General features: G+C 56.7%; 2 protein-coding genes across 5 annotated transcripts; one reads left to right on the plus strand and one right to left on the minus strand.

The window, feature by feature from the left end:
• Positions 1-1,099: 1,099 nt before the first annotated feature.
• PIERCE1 (piercer of microtubule wall 1) lies at positions 1,100-7,775 on the minus strand. Of its 3 annotated transcripts, XM_058445861.1 has the most exons (4): positions 7,631-7,775; positions 6,383-6,666; positions 5,259-5,337; positions 1,100-1,534 (listed from the first exon to the last, which is right to left on the minus strand). In XM_058445861.1, the coding sequence occupies exons 2-4, from the start codon at positions 6,529-6,531 to the stop codon at positions 1,346-1,348; spliced, it is 417 nt and encodes a 138-aa protein (XP_058301844.1). In that variant the 5' UTR covers positions 6,532-6,666; positions 7,631-7,775; the 3' UTR covers positions 1,100-1,345. The 3 variants fall into 3 exon arrangements, with proteins under 3 accessions (XP_058301844.1, XP_032021500.1, XP_058301845.1); XM_032165609.2 differs by lacking the exon at positions 7,631-7,775 and having other exon boundaries at positions 6,383-7,049; XM_058445862.1 differs by lacking the exon at positions 7,631-7,775 and having other exon boundaries at positions 1,432-1,488; positions 6,383-7,137.
• Positions 7,188-11,271, plus strand: MRPS2 (mitochondrial ribosomal protein S2). Of its 2 annotated transcripts, none has more exons than XM_032165603.2 (4): positions 7,188-7,382; positions 7,651-7,776; positions 8,494-8,623; positions 10,202-11,271. In XM_032165603.2, the coding sequence occupies exons 1-4, from the start codon at positions 7,271-7,273 to the stop codon at positions 10,791-10,793; spliced, it is 960 nt and encodes a 319-aa protein (XP_032021494.1). In that variant the 5' UTR covers positions 7,188-7,270; the 3' UTR covers positions 10,794-11,271. The 2 variants fall into 2 exon arrangements, with proteins under 2 accessions (XP_032021494.1, XP_032021495.1); XM_032165604.2 differs by having other exon boundaries at positions 7,651-7,770.
• Positions 11,272-16,589: the final 5,318 nt, after the last annotated feature.

The raw sequence follows: 16,589 nt of genomic DNA on the forward strand, positions 1-16,589 counted from the left end.
TTGTGAGTAGAATCCCTGCAGGTAACAATCTGTAAACAAGATATTATTGATGGTGTGTAAGAGGAGTTTCTTTTTTTCTAGTTTCAGTACTTTCTAAATTTCCTATAATGAACACATCTTGCTCTCATAGAGGGAAAAAAAATCCATGTCGTAGACAAAGTGTTTTTTTTATTGAAGACCCTGTAGCTCATAGTAAACATGGATTTATGACTACCTAGAGATAAAAATCCACTTAATGTAGTTATTACCCCCCTTAGCAAAATACAAGTAATCCCCTGCCTGCTTTTTTTTTTTTTTTGAGACGGAGTCTCGCTCTGTCACCCAGGCACCCAGGCTGGAGTGCAGTGGCGCGATCTCAGCTCACTGCAAGCTCCGCCTCCCGGGTTCACGCCATTCTCCTGCCTCAGCCTCTCCGAGTAGCTGGGACTACAGGCGCCCGCCACCACGCCCGGCTAATTTTTTGTATTTTTAGTAGAGACAGGGTTTCACCATGGTCTCGATCTCCTGACCTCGTGATCCGCCCGCCTCGGCCTCCCAAAGTGCTGGGATTACAAGCGTGAGCCACCGCGCCCGGCTTTTTTTTTTTTTTTTTTTTTACTTTTTATTGAAATTTTAAAATAAACATAGAGAATGCCCATGTCTGCATCACCCCCTTCCACAATGAAGGGCATTCACCAACCTTGTCTCTGCCCCTGCCCCTGCCCCTGCCCCTTGCTGGAGCATGAAGCACACAAACATGGTGGGGGAGGTTCACCTGCAACCCCATATGCTCCTCGAGGAATCTCACACAGTAACGGCCCCTCCTGCCTGTTCAGCCTCGACTTGGCTGACGAGGCGTCTGCTCCTCCTCCTCCTGTCCAGCACCTGGCCCTCGCCCACACCCCAGTGGGGCATCTCATGCCCTCCTGGGAACCCCGCAGTGTTTGTGAGGATCTCAGCCAGGGTGCTGGGTGCTTTAGGATGGGGGATCTGCTCCCTAACTGGTCTTATGTGTAACATGGCTCCCAAATAAAGACACGAGCAGAGTTAGCCACCAGCACTCCTGATGCTCAGCCCACAGCCCCACTCCACCATGACAAATGTCAGATGAGACAGAAGCTCAGGATGTGACAACATTTTTAATGCAAAGTCAACCATTAGCATCTTTCCCGTGTACTTATTAGATGTGAAATAGCAGGACTTCGCAGCCCCGTTTGCATATTTTCCTACTCCACAGACGAATAATATTTTCAGGGAAGGCAGCGCAGTCTGTGCCGTCACAATCGGGTGACTGTGGGTGATGAGGGACCATGATTTTCCAGGAGGCCCTGGGGTCAGAGGACTCCTAGAGGGGCTTTCCAGCCCCTCAATCACAGATGGATGGCCGTTTGATGTTGTAACTGGGGTGGAAGTTGAGCCGGTCACAGGAAGTGATGCAGTTATCAGGGCCAGTCACGATGCTTTTCTCCAGGTAAACATTGAGAGTATTGTTCTGGAACATTCCACCCGCTGCAAGTTGTTGGGAAAATTTATTCGAACTTGGATAAAATACTTTCTATAAGAGATAAAGGAACATGGATTAATGACGTATAATACTCTTGAGCAATCCGTTGAATATTTTTGACAGAAAAATAAGAATTCATAAGAAAATGCAGAGAAGCCAGAGGGGGTAGGATGGCCTGGCTCACCCCAGACACTGCCCCTTGCACTGTTCTAGGGATAGAAGGATGAGCTGTGGGGCCGCCTGTGTGCCATCTCTACCTCAGGATGTAGCTGTGAGCATCGCCTTGGGGGTCAGGCCTGGAGTCACCCCCAGGTCTGCTTTTCCTCACTGTGCTACTCTGGGAAAGCTGCCAGCCCTCTCTGAACTTCGGTTTTCTCTTCTATGGAATAGAAATGATATCCATGTCAATGGGTTTCAACCTTAACTGGGGCTGGGCGCGGTGGCTCACGCCTGTAATCCCAGCACTCTGGGAGGCTGAGGCGGGTGGATCACCTGAGGTCAGGAGTTCGAGACCAGCCTGGCCAACATAGTGAAATGCCGTCTCTACTAAAAATACAAAAATATTAGCTGGGTGTGGTGTTGGGCGCCTGTAATCCCAGCTACTCGGGAGGCTGAGGCAGGAGAATTGCTTGAGCCCGGGAGGCGGAGCTTGCAGTGAGCCGAGATTGCGACATTGCAGTCCTGCCTGGAAAACAAGAGCGAAACTCCATCTCAAAAAAAAAAAAAAAAAGATGATAATGTCAACCTTAACTGGGAATTCGAATCATCTGTAAAGCTTTGACGACACCAATGCCCATACCCCATCAGCCCTGTGGTCTGGGGAGGGGCTGCCCTATCGAGGTTGAGAAGGGGTGTGCTGAGGCCACTCGTGGGGGTAGGCACCCAGTGGCAGGAGTTATTCTAGCATGACAGCATTATTAGGTGACTGTGACATTCCTGAAGCGAGTGGTCTGGACCTCTGCCAAATATTTTACCCTCTACGGGTGACCTGTCCTTAGAGGACCCTGTGTCACGCACAGCACCTGACGTTTCATCTCCTTGGCAAGAAACAAGTGCAAAGAGAAAACTTTTCTTTGTTTTCGGGAAGTTTTAGATCTATATAAAAATTGAACAGAAAGTACAGAGAGTTCCCAAATTACCTCCCTCAGCAAACACAGTTTCCCCTGTCCTTAGCATGTTACACTCATGTGGCACACTTGTTACAGTGGAGCCAGTGTTGACACTTTATTAGTAACTAAAGTCCACATTCTACAGGTAGGACAAATGTATCATCACAGGGATCCACCCGTGCAGTATCATGGAGAGGAGTTCCCTTCAGTGCATTTTTTTTTTTTTTTTTTGAGATGGAGTTTTTGTTCTAGTCGCCCAAGCCCGCTTGCAATGATGCCATCTCAGCTCACTGCAGCCTCCACCTCTGGGTTCAAGCGATTCTCCTGCCTCAGCCTCCCAAGTAGCTGGGATTACAGGCACCCACCACTATGCCCGGCTAATTTTTGTATTTTTAGTAGAGACGGGGTTTCGCCATGTTGGCCAGGCTAGTCTCAAACTCCTGACCTCAGGTGATCCGCCCGTCTCGGCCTCCCAAAGTGCTGGGATTACAGGCGTGAGCCACTGCACCCAGCTTTTCAGTGCACTTTTTAATGCAAAGCATTTATCTTCTGTTCCCACATGGGAGGTAAACAGCTTCTCCGGCATCCACCCTTGGTCACGAAAACTGGAAAAGAGACTCCAGATGGAGCAGGTGGATAAGAAGGAGGAAAACCTCCTTGGAAACTTGTCAAGAGTACCTCATGCCTCCTATCCCACTGCCTGTTCACATCAGTGACCTGAAGGCTCCCACCATTTATAATAGGAACATTTTTTCATGGCCTTTTATAAAACCTAAAACATCTGGACCCATGTTAGTGAGTGTGCTGCGGGGTTTTTTTTGTTTGTTTTGTTTTGTTTGTTTGTTTGTTTTGGTGACAGGGTCTGGCTCTGTCACCCAGGGTATAATGCAACAGCATGATCAAGGCTCACTGCAGCCTCAACCTCCTGGGCTCAAGCAATCCTCCCACCTCAGCCTCCTGAATAGCTGGGCTACAGGTGCATATGCCACCACGCCCAGCTAATTATTTTATTTTATTTTTGTAGGGATGGGGGTCTCACTACGTTGCCCAGGCTGGTCTTGAACTCCTAGCCTCAAGTGATCCTCTCACCTCAGCCTCCCAAAGTGCTGGGATTACAGGCGTGAGCCACCGCACCCAGCTGTGTCTGGTCTTTTTCATAGAAATACCTGATCCCCAGGGAAAACTCAGGGTCGTTTGATTATGGGAGAGTGATTCTCAAATGCTCCAGCATTTTTAGATAAGTAATCTTCTCACAAGAGCTCGGTCACTCACGCAACACAACTAAATAAGCACTCACCAGACCTTTTCAATGCTGAATGCTTTGACAACAAAAATACGCCCACAACATTCTCACCCCAAAATGGCTGGCCCAGTGTCCCAGGCGTGCAGGAGACACCGCACTAGTCCCTCTGTCCATTCACCTGGACCTTCATGGGGTTTGGTGTGGGGAGGTTCTAGGAGGGCCGTCCTGGAGCCTGAGGTCAAGCTCAAAAAGGGTTTGGCTTCCCCAATGGCCCACAGACTGTGCCCACCGATGCAACTTGCCCACCCACAAGCTGTGCCGTCAGCCAGTACTGCCTCTTAAGGTCGCACGTTAACATCTCATAAAGTGTAACTCCAAAAACGAAGTAGCCCTTCATTTATTTGCCTCAGAATTGAGCACTGTAAGTTGCAGGAGATGGTTGCGTGTGTGTGTGTGTGTGAGTGCTGCGCGTGTGGTTGCTGCGGGTGTGAGTGCTGTGCGTGTGGTTGGGTGTGTGTGTGTGACTGCTGTGCGTGTGGTTGTTTGTGTGTGACTGCTGTGCGTGTGGCCAAATTCATTCACTCATTAAGTTCCATCCTCCCCAATGGCCCACAGACTGTGCCCACCGATGCAACTTGCCCACCCACAAGCTGTGCCGTCAGCCAGTACTGCCTCTTAAGGTCGCACGTTAACATCTCATAAAGTGTAACTCCAAAAACGAAGTAGCCCTTCATTTATTTGCCTCAGAACTGAGCACTGTAAGTTGCAGGAGATGGTTGCGTGTGTGTGTGTGTGTGAGTGCTGTGCGTGTGGTTGCGTGTGTGAGTGCTGTGCGTGTGGTTGCGTGTGTGTGTGTGACTGCTGTGCGTGTGGTTGTTTGTGTGTGACTGCTGTGCGTGTGGTTGTGTGTGTGTGAGTGCTGTGCGTGTGGTTGGGTGTGTGTGTGGTTGTGTGTGTGAGTGCTGTGCGTGTGGTTGTGTGGGGGGGGTTGTGTGTGGTTGTGTGTGGTTTTGTGTGTGTGTGAGTGCTGTGCGTGTGGTTGTGTGTGTGAGAGTGCTGTGCGTGTGGTTGTGTGGTTGTGTGTGTGGTTGTGTGTGTGTGTGGTTGTGTGTGTGTGTGTGTGTGTGAGTGCTGTGCGTGTGGTTGGGTGTATGGGGGCAGGGTAATGTCAGCAAGTCTATATCCTCCTCTTTTAAAACACTCCACTCCCAAATTCATTCACTCATTAAGTTCCATCCTACCCTCTCCCAAAACGATTTTGGGAACCTCCCTCCTCCCCATTTGTGATGTTGGAACTTTGGCCTCCTCCCTGGGTGCACCCCTCCCCGTCTCATTGTTGACCTGTTGAGAATCCCAGGTTTTTAGCCTCTTCTTGAGGCTGCCCACCCCCTGCCCCCCATGCCCGGTCTTGCATTCCACTTACGGGCATCTCGTGCACGGTGGGGGCTCTGCTCCCGTAAGCCTGGTTACTGGTCCTGTACACCGAGACAGCCTTCTGGGTCCTGGTAGATGAGAAACACTCTATTTTCATTCATTTAATCTAATTCTGCACAAGCCACAGCCTTGTATTTGGTTGACGGCACTCCACTGGAAATGCCCCCATGGAAAGAGCAACGTGCCCGGGCTGCTGATGCAGCCTCAAAGGCAGCCTCTGGGAGTACCTGGCTGATGACCGTTCTGAATGGCCCGGCCTCCCCGGCCCCCTCTGCTCGCCACTGTCCCTGCTCTTCCAAGGCAGGCCAAAGCCCTAAAGAACAGGCAGCCAGCAAGTGCTGATCCCCAGCCCTGGCAGGGCCTTGGCACATGCTGCAGTTTCTGGGTAACTTAGCTTGTCAGGAGCAGAGGCTCGGCCTCCAGACCCTGCCACCCAGAGGGTCCCTCTGCCTCTGAGCCCCCACCCTCGCTGAGGCCATGCTTCTACCGGTACCACTGCCCCTGCCTGTCAGTAGGACAGGCTACTGAGAGGCTGCAGGCGCACAACAGAGCTTTACTTTATACTCCCAGATCTTGGCCAAGTTGTTCTTTCTGCATCCCAATCATCTCAATGGGAGCATGAGGATACTAACAGCCCCTGCCCTAGAGGACTGTAGAGGGACCAAATGTTTGAGCACGGCCAGATGCTTGCACCTACCTACAGGAACTGAGTTTCTTACTACTTCTTAGCCTGCGATGCCCTGTGGCAGCTCACAGCTGGCTGAGTCTACAGCAAGACAGTGGAGGTGCCGCTGTGCTCACGCCCCGCAGCGGAGTTTCAGGGTAGAGAGGAGAGGAGACTCACCCGACACAAAACGGTGGAGCTGAGACCACAACTGGGCTTTCTCCCCCCACGGCCCTGCCCCCCGCTGCCCCTATCCCCACTTCCTTGTATGAGGCTCTAGGGAGCACGTTCGCCGCTCACTGGTGGGCGACGACAGCGCGGGCCCCGGACGACCACTCGATCCTCTTGATTTTTTTAGCTAGGACCTCGGGGGTCTTGCGGGGTGGGTCTCTCACACACGGGGCTATCAACAGTGGACGCCAGGACCAGGCGCACCCCAGCTTCCTCACCTGTAGCCCCGGAACCACCCCGGGTTGTTGAACCTGCCCGGCAGGTCCGCGCTTACGCGGTAGTAGTCGCTGGTCCTCTCCGGCGGGGCCGTGGCCTTGGGCTTGGGCTCCACAGGCTCAGCGCACGCTCTGGGGTTTTCCTCAGCCATGGCGCCTCGAGGAGAAGCAGGACTCGGCGGCGTCCTGTTGCCAAGCGACGGTCAGGTCACGTGACTGGGGAGCGCGCGGAGGGGCCTTAAAGGCGCCGCGCGTGGGCCGGTTTCCTCTGCGGGTGGGTCCGGAACCTGCCGGGCGAGTCCCCAACGGCCGGGAAGCGAGAGATTCCCTGCTGGGACCGTCGTGTGGGGCAGCCCCAGGCCACCAGCCACCCGCGGGGGGACCGGGCCACCCCAGCATCAGGGCGTGGAAACCCCAGGGCCTGGGACCCCGCCAGCCGGGTGACGGGGTTTAAGCACTGCAGGTCCATTCGACAGGCAACGACTGGACGCTTAGCTTTCCAATGTACTCCAGGGATGCTATGCCACCCCCAGCACCCCGAGTCTAAATTGAGACCCGAGATCTTGCTAACTTTTTGAAATTCTCCTAAGCCAAATATCGTTTAAATATTAAAAACAGTTTTGGAGAGCGAGAGGTTGCGCGGGACGTGGTTCACAGCTCACGTGGCGGGAGGCGAGGGTCCCCATCGCCCAGCGGGCTCCCCCAGGCTGGCGGGGCCCATTCGCAGGGCGGGGCGAGGACCGTGGCCCCACTTCCCAGCCCGAGACTCTCAAGCCCAGGACCCCGGGCCCTAACCCCTCGTCTGCCCCGCCCCCGCAGGGAGGTCCCAGCCGCCTGGGGACGGCACTGTGGCTCCTCCGGGCCTGTAGGCGGCACTGCGACCCCGCGCGGATGGCGGCGGAAGGGGAGGCCGCTCGGCCCGGCCCGGAGGGAGGCCTCGCTCTGCCCCGCGTCCCAGCCATGGCGACATCCCTGGCCGCGCTGCCCCGAATGCTCGGCGCGGGTGAGCGCGCGCTTGCGGGACCCTGGGGAGGAGAATGCGAGGAAGATGCAGAGGGGGCGCGAGGACCCGAGGGAGCGGCGGGGACGCGGAGGGGACCCGGGGCGAGCGCGGAGGGGACTCGGGGAGGGCGCGGGGACGCGGAGGGGACCCGTTGGGGACGTGGAGGGGACCCGTTGGGGACGTGGAGGGGACCCGTTGGGGATGCGGTGGGGGGCGGGCGTGGTGTATCCGGGACGCGGCGCCAGGACCTCTGTCTGCCTCCCCCCAGGTGCCCGGGCCCCGTCGCGCTGGCTGGGCTTCCTCGGGAAGACGACTCCCCGGCCTGCTCGGCCGAGCCGCAGGACGCTTGGAAGTGCGACGGCCCCCGTGATCCGCGAGTCCGAGGACGGTACCGGTACCACTGGGCGCCCAGCCGAGTTGGGTGGGAATGAGGAGAGGCCGGCAGCCGTGGGGGATGCGAACCCTAGAGGGGCCTGGGCGCTGCACGCGGTCGAAACTGCGCGCTCCGCCGGGCTCCTCCCACTCCCGTGCTCGCCGCCGCTCGGTCCTGGCGGACGTAGTACAGCGGGCTGAGGCCACCGCCTCACCATGGATAGGGTGAGAGGGAGCGGGCGGGCCAGTGGTTAGCACAGGCTTCGCTCCCTGCGGGGGTGTCACTGGACCACCGAGGCCCGGAGCCCCGAGCTTGCCCAGGCGGGCCCAAGTGACCTGGGGGCACCGGGCTTGGAGTCTGCCCACCTTGCTGGATTCCTGATGGGGACTTTCTGGCTGGCCACCTGAGACCACAAGGCGGGGAGGTGCCAGAAAGACCTGAGCAACCCGCTGGGCCCCTCTCGTTTTCTCTGTCTTCCAAGTAAGACCAAGGGACGGAGTTGACCAGGTTCGACCAGGCTCACCCAGGAGCAAGGTCGGGATCAGAACCTGGCTCCAGCCCTCTGTTTCCTGAAAAGGTCCCTGTGCTTCCAGGTCTTTCCTGGGGCTGCTGGGCTCCCGGCTCCCCACCGCGGTGTCACAGAAGGCACTTAGGAGCAGGGGTGGGCGGGAACTGCGCTCTGCCTGTCTCTGCTGCCACCGGTAGGAGACGCAGCGTCGCTCCTCCTCCCTGCCGTAGATTTCAACGACAAGATTCTGAATGAGCCCCTCAAGCACTCTGACTTCTTCAATGTCAAGGAACTGTTTTCCGTGAGAAGCCTCTTCGATGCCCGAGTGCATCTGGGACACAAAGCTGGCTGTCGGCACAGGTGGGTAACACCCCCATCTGAGCCCGTGGCCGTTCCCAGGAGAGCTTGGGACCTGGGACCTGCCCTGGTTCTAGGGCCACTTTTGAACTGGTCTATGTCAGTTTTAGGTGATTACAGCCCCATCCTCCTCCACATGGGAATACAGAGCCCCACAGAGAAGCAGCAGTTTATTCCTCAGCTTGGCGGGGATCTTGTGTGCCTTGGTGTGGCACTCACAGCCCTTGATAGGGCAGGCCTGCTGGGGGATGCAGGGCTCCACGGGTTCAGAAATGGAAAGGCTGAGGGCAGAACCTGTAAGGTTGGCCCCCCGACCCTGGATTGGGCTGGGTCTTCTGGGCTGTGGGGAGGAGGAATGACTGGTTCTGTATTCTCACGTGGTCATTTTGACTGCTGCGGGGAGAGGGGATGGGAGGGGCAGGTGGGAGGCCAGGGAGGAAGTTGTTGTGGGTGTCCAGGGTGAAGGTGGTGGGGCTTAAATCGCAGTAGCAGAAGAGCTGGAGCAGCAGGTGGACGTGAGGCAGTGGGGCAGAGCCAGTGGGCCTTGAGCTGGGGTGGGAAGTGGCTGGGGCCAAAGGGACCAAACACCTGCCCTTTGGGTGGAGCCTGGTACTGGTTACCGAGATGGTGAAAACCAGGGGAGACCTGGGGGACATCACAAGCTTGGTTCCTACCGGGTGTGAACCCTTTGCTGCCCTAGTGGAGAGGTCACACGGTTACCAGGAGGGATGGGCCTGGGCCCAGGGAGCCATCAGCATCGGGGGCTGGCAGGTGTTTGCAGAGCAGTGGAAAAGGAGGTCCAGGGTGGAGCCCTGGGCGCTCCAGGGTTTGGAGTCGGTAAAGAGGGACAGCCGGGGGTAGGGGAGATGTGGTTCTCTGTTGCTGCTGCTGAGAAGTGAATTCAAGGGTGTGACCTTGGCAAGATGGAGGTCGCCAGTGCCTTGATGGGCAGGATTGCTTGAGAGGAAGGGACAGAACCCAGTGGGAGTAGACTGGAGGTGAGGATCTGGGAACCGCAAATGTGGATGACTTGCCTGTCATGCCCCGAGAGGCAGGGGTGTCTCCCATGCCCTGCTCTTCTCAGCCCAGGCCAACAGTGGTCCAGTGCCTTGGAGCAGTGTTCCCCGCCCAGGCTTGGCCACTCCTGCCCTGATCCCTTAATGCTTTTGGCCCAGAGCACCCCGCTAAGTCCAACCCCGGAGAGGCCTTGTCTGCAAAGCCTCGGGAAGAGGAGAGTGACGGAGGGGGCTGCCCTGTGAGCTGCACGGGGCAGAATGTCCTTTTGGCGTCATGTGGGATGTCCACACATCCACATGGGGTCAGTTCTATTAGGATTCCTTCGGGAAGAGGTAGAGGGTTGGAGGGGTTAAGCCACGAGATGAGGCGTGCAGAGGGGTGGCCTGGATGGGTCTGCACTGCTGTCCATCCACACGGGGAGCGTTGCGAATTGTGCTTCCCAGCCCATAGTGCCCCCACAGAGGAGCCTGGGAGTCCCTGGTGGGCGTCTGTGTCCCTGCAAGGGACCAGTGGAGATGGCCCTGTGAACTCTCATCCCCCTTGCCTTGGTGGGGTCTCTGGCAGGTTTATGGAGCCATACATCTTTGGGAGCCGCCTGGACCACGACATCATCGACCTGGAACAGACAGCCACGCACCTCCAGCTGGCCTTGAACTTCACTGCCCACGTGGCCTACCGCAAGGGCATCATCTTGTTTATAAGCCGCAACCGGCAGTTCTCGTACCTGATTGAGAACACGGCCCGTGACTGTGGCGAGTACGCCCACACTCGCTACTTCAAGGGCGGCCTGCTGACCAATGCGCCCCTCCTCTTTGGCCCCACGGTCCGCCTGCCGGACCTCATCATCTTCCTGCACACGCTCAGCAACATCTTTGAGCCGCACGTGGCCGTGAGAGACGCAGCCAAGATGAACATCCCCACAGTGGGCATCGTGGACACCAACTGCAACCCCTGCCTCATCACCTACCCTGTACCCGGCAACGACGACTCCCCGCCGGCCGTGCACCTCTACTGCAGGCTCTTCCGGACAGTCATCACCCGGGCCAAGGAGAAGCGGCAGCAGGTTGAGGCTCTCTATCGCCTGCAGGGCCAGGAGGAGGCCGGGGGCCAGGGGCCAGCCCACCCTCCTGGGGCTGACATGAGCCGTTCCCTGTGATGTTCACTCTCCCAAAGCAAACCACAGCCAAGCCGGTCTGAGCTGGGGGTCCCCTTCCCCAGCCGTGGGTCAGCGGCATCCTCAGTCCTTGTTACTTACCCTCAGATGTCTGCCGTTCCACCTCAGAAGCAGTGGCTGAGCAGACCAACGTTGCCGTGTGCATTCGCTCTGTGGGGAACAGAGCACAGAGGGTGAGCGACATGTGCAGAACAGCCCCTTGGCTGCAGCTAGGACCTCAATGGCTGGTGTGGCCGAGCTGCTGGAAGACGCTGCTGTCCCTGTGATCCCAGCAGCCCTCCCTTCACCCTGACCCCTGACCTTTGTCAGGAAGCTGCAGTTTTTTTCTCAATCTAAATGCCTTTCAGGTGGGCCGCTTCCTTGGCTACCTGGTTCCAGGGGGGCTGTTTTGTAATGAGATGCTGGGTTGGTGGGACAGCCAGGCCAGATGACCTGATTCCAGCAAAAATAAAACTCAGATTTGGGCAAAATGAGACTTGGAATTTGGGGCTCTGCCTCGAGTGGGTTTGCTTTCATCCATGTGGTGTGGCTTTTCTTCAGGCACGCACTGGGGCCCCAGTGATGGGGAATGGGATGGGCACTATGTGTGAGGGGCATGAATGAGGTCAGCAGAGATGCCAGCTGCCACTAGAGGGCACCGTCTTCAGCAGTGGAGCTCGTGACAAGCCCACAGCCCGGCCAGCCTCATTCAGCAGAACAGGCTTGGTGTGGACCCAGTTTCAGGAAAGACGAGCACTTGCTGACAGGGACGCTTAACACCCCTCACCTGTGGGGATACAGCCGTGTTCCTGGGACAAGCTGCAGCCTCCTCCCGGCCCCATCCCGAGCTGCATAGGACATAGACCCCCCCATGCACCTGACCACCCAAGGAGCCGTCTCTGGGCAGCAGGGGCCTGTGCAGTCTGGTGCCCCGGGTAGGGTGAGGCCTGCCCTGCAGGAGAAGCACAGGGCAATGGGAGGCCGGAGTCCAGCGCCCATCCCTGTCCCTTCAGGGTTAGGCTGGTGAGGGGTTCATGGTAGGGGTCCCCAGGGGTGTCACAGGTTTGTGATCTGGGCGGGACAGGGAGCTGAGCTTCAGGTTGGTCTCTGGCCAGCATGGCTTTAATTTGCAAAGCCGAAGTCTGAAGATGCACGTGTATAAAGGCAGGTGAAGTGAGGGTCCCTCCAAGGCTCCCCCTAGAATCCCTCTCAGGGTATGCAGGTGAGACAACCTGAGCTGGGTCTCCCGTCCCACCCTGCTGGGGAGGCCAGCTGTGGGGAGCCAGGACCCTGGAGATGAGACAGCAGTACCAAACACTGGGCACTGATTGGGGGGCTTCCAGGAGGTGCCCCTGGAGCTGCGACTGGGCCTTCCCTGGGAGAGGCCTTTGTAGCTTGGGTCCAGGCCAGGCCCTTCCCTGCTAAGCCATTAGGGGGACGTTGCAGGCAGCTCCAGGGGTTGGACCTCAGGAGACACAGTGGGGCACAAACACACAGGAGGGATGGGGCGGTCTCTTTTGGGGTCATTAATTTTGAGGCCGGGTGGAGGGGAGCAGCCCAGGCAGTGCTGTGGCTAACCCTGGGAGCCTTGTAAGAATGGTGGGGGGCTGGCAGGCCCGGGCCGGCTCCCTGAGTCCTGACTGGTCCCCCTTACCTTGCGCTGACGGCCTGCCTGGCTCCTGCTGTCCTCCCCCTGGCCCCTGCACCCGGCACAGGCCGGCGAGGACCCGCTGAGGAGCTACGAGTGGGCGCTTGCTGGGCTTCCAGGGCAGGAGGGGCCCTGGCCGAGGAGATGACCCAGTGGATAAGCAGGCACTGGTGACCATGAGGAGCGGGGAGGGACGGGAAGGGTGCAGCGCAGAAGCCGCAGGGGCCACGCTGGGACAGCCAGGGTGGGCCTGAGGGCCCCCTCCGGAAGTGGAGAGAGCCAGCTCCCAGGATTCAGAGGGGCTCTGGGTGAAACAAAGGTTGAGGGCCGAGGGGATGGGGTCTCGCTGACCCCGTCCTTGACTCTACCAGGAGGGGCCCTCCAAGTTTTCCACCCTGGAGATGAACCCCAAGAGCCCCCAGAAGAGGCCAAAAGAGATGATGAGAGTGGCTGAGGCTGGGGAACGGCAAGGGGGCCGCCCCAGGAGTGGGGAGAGGGGCCCCCCAGCTCTTTCCTCCCACGGTCACAATGCCTGCAGGCCCCATTAGAGGTGGCCGTCTCTGGACTATGGCAAGGCTGTGCCCGGACCAGCTGGTGTCCCAGATGGTGGGGAAGACCAGAGGCAGCCACCAGGGGATGGGCCGGGTAGAGCTGGCTCAAGGCAGGGTTGGGTGGGGAGGGCCAAGGAGCCTTTCCAGCCCTGCTGAGGCTGGGCCACTCCCACCTCTGAGGCCCGGAAGATCCCCAGTTGCCTGGAGGAGCTCAGGGCAGCCCCAAGGTCAGCACAGGCCAGGCTTCCACTCTGATCCCCCACACCCCTCCCTGGGTGTGTGGGGGGAGGGGACAAGAGGGGAGAGCCTGCCCTGGGCAAGAGCAGGGTGTTGAGGCAGGAGCCTAGGGGCCCATGAGGATCAAGACCAGCTGGGCCAGCTGATGCCCTCTGCTGATGTGGGCCCCAGCCCTTGAGACGGATCTCGTGTCATCCTGGCTGGAGGTCTGCACAGACACGGCTCTGTGCCCGATCCAGGGAGCAGAAGGTCAGGTGGGCAGAAGTGACAAGGGCTGGGCCGGGCTCTGATGTTCCTAGGTCGCTGTCTCTGCAGAGCTCCACGCAGGAGACTGGCCAAGGGGGCGACCCCCACTCTCTCCCCAGGTGAGGGACAGGGGCTCCTTGACACCAACAAGGGCCAGCGCTGGCTGGGGGTGCAAGTGTGCAGGGGAGGTCTCCACAGCCAGGGCACCTGGATGGCTGGGAAAGCCTCCTGCCCAGATGCCACCAGGTGGCTCCCAGGGTCCTCCCAGGGTTTTGCCTCTCCAGCGGCCCTCAGTCCCAAACTCAGCACCCTAGGCCTCCTCCCGCCCTCACCCCACCACCATCCGGCCCCAGCTTGGCCAGGTGCAAAGTGACTTTTCATATTCCTATAGGAATAGCCCAGAAATTCTTCCTGGACTTCTCCAATTCACATGATGGCGATGAGCGACTGCGTTTTGTTCCTGTTCGTATGTTTGGGCCATCCTCCCTTTGGCTCACCCCAGAGTGAAAATGAGTCAGCCCTGTTCCCGGATGAGACCTGCAGGGTGGGAGTCCCCACACAGGCTCCACAGAGAAGCTAGAGCGTCACCTGGGGGCAGAGCAGCGACCATTCCTCATTCCTGCTTTCCTGGGTACGTGTGGAAGGTTTGCCCCCACTCCACAGACGCTGGACCTGCTGTTCCACAGGCAAGCATGTCCCGCTCCACCGCACAGGGGCTCCTCGCTCCCACACCCACTGACTGTGGGTCTTGGCAATGCCACTTCCCGCCGCTGAGCCTCAGTTGGTTTGTGTGAGAACTGGGGGCTAAGAGGACCTTGTGAGGCTGCTGTCAAGCCTGGGTAGGACGGGCCGTGGAAAGCGCTCTGCTCACGCCTGGCCCTGGGGAATGGGCTGCCCGGGCTGTGGTGCTCTTATTTATGATTTTCCTCTCCCCTCCATGGGGAAGCTGTCTGCCCTAGGCCTCACTTGTATGTGCAAAGCAGTTTTCCCACCTGTAGAGAATGTTCCAGGTTCCATGTGGGAGGTTCCCATCCTAGGTATAGCAGAGCAGGACCCTCTGGGGAGAGCTGAAGAGCCCAAGGGCCACTCAGATATCTGGGAAGGAGCTGGTTGGGGCTCATTCAATCAACAAACATGAAGCTGCCCTCCCAGACCTCCCTGAACCCACAGCAGTGTGTACGCACCGATTAAACAGTGTGGAAATAAGGAACAGAATGTGGAGAGGCACAGAGGCAAATGTTCAGGACGCCTTTTGTTCTATTGAAGGTGTTTAAAGCCATGATTTTCTTGAAAGATTTCCATGATTTAGCACAAGGAAAATCTTACGGATGAGGACGCTCATGTCCAGAAGGTGGTGACACTTGCTCTGGTCACAGCCAGTGTGGAACCTTGGCAGAGTTTGGGTCTCTGAAAGCAGACAGGGATTCGAGGACATGTTGTTTGCTGCAGATGATCCCAGGAAGCCCGAGGGAGGACCTGGGAAGGTGGGCCTGGAGGTATGAAGCCGGCAAGTGGCCTTGAGCAAACCCTGCAGTGGGGACCCCACTCAGCCTCACAGGGCGTCCAGGTCCCACCTGGATGGCCTCTGTCCCCATGAGTGGAGGGTTATCCCTGGGAGATTAATGCCCTTGCTCTGCTGGGTGGTGCAGCGTATAGGAAAGGAAGCCCCCGTGGTGCCCGAGAGAGCCCACAGGAAGGACACATGCAGGCGTTTCAGGGGATGCCGGGGCCTGATGGAGACCAGCTCCCGCAGCTGCAGGTGGACTCAGGTGGGCTGAGGAGACATGGGTGGGTCAGCAGCAGCATGGCCACCTCAGCTCTCCCAGATCCAAGGCGCATTAGCCAGAATCTTGAGTGAGAATCAGGAAACAACAAGACAGACACATGAGCCTTGATAAGCTGCCACATGCGTCTGGTGATCTAGAAGATTCTGCTGATGTGCAGGGCTGTGTCCACCCAGGAAAGACCAGAGAGGGTCCTAGCTCTCTACTCATCCTTGGCTAAATATGAGGCCTTACACATGTTCAGAGGAGACAGGAGGAGGCCCAAAAGAACATCCAGGGCAGACTGGTAAACTGCCAGAACCTCGAATGCATTCCCCACTCCACACACAGACCCACAGGCAAGAAGCGGAAGGCTTACTGGCTCAAGGCATTTGGGCACCACCTCTGACCAGGTATTGGCTGATCACTAAGATATGGTGACCCAGGAGCAACACTTAGGAAGCCAGAATTCAAAATAAAAAGAATTAAAGTAAGCCATGTTAAGAATTAAAGTACGATGAAAATGACTCATTAGAGAAAATATGTAAGGAGATACTCATTAATTAAAAAACTGAATAGCCATTCTGGAGCTGAAAAGTTTAATTATCGAAATGAAAATTCACTAGAAGGGATTGACAGCAGATCTGAGGAAAGAATCAGGGAACTTTGAAGGTAGGTCAGTAAAAATGATCCAATCTGAAGGCTGACAGCAAAAACTAATAATAAAGGAAGAGAAAGGAACAGTGCCTTGAACCTGTAGAAACAATCAACATATTAGTATTCACATAATCAGAGTTCAAGGAGAGGAGAAAGAGAAGGGGCAGAAAAAATATTCAAAGAAGAACCTACTTGACACAAAAGGAAGCAGGAAAGGAGAAAAGACATGAGACGTATCAGAAGCAGATAGCCAAATGGCAGAGATAAATCCAACCATAGCAATAACTGAACTCAATGTAAATGGATTAAATACTTCAATCAAAAGGCAGATACTGACACTGTGCATGAGAAACAAGATCCAACTTTATGCTATCTAGAGCCTAGAGCAGAAACATTTCATATTCATAACACAAATAGGTTGAGAGCAAAATGATGGGAAAAGAAAAACCATGCAAACCATAACCATGAGATCTGGGGTCGTTTTTTTATATATATATATGTATATATAAATATTTTTTGTTTGTTTTGTTTTGAGACAGAGTTTTGCTCGTGTTGCCCAGGCTGGGGTGCGGTGGCACAATCTCGACTCACTGCAACCTCTGCCTCCTGAGTTCAAGTGATTCTCCTGCCTCAGCCTCCCAAGTAGCTGGGATTACAGGCATGTGCCACCAGGCCCAGCTAATTTTTGTATTTTTTT

Source organism: Hylobates moloch, unplaced genomic scaffold (assembly GCF_009828535.3).
Source record: "Hylobates moloch isolate HMO894 unplaced genomic scaffold, HMol_V3 SCAFFOLD_10, whole genome shotgun sequence".
NCBI lineage: Eukaryota > Metazoa > Chordata > Mammalia > Primates > Hylobatidae > Hylobates > Hylobates moloch.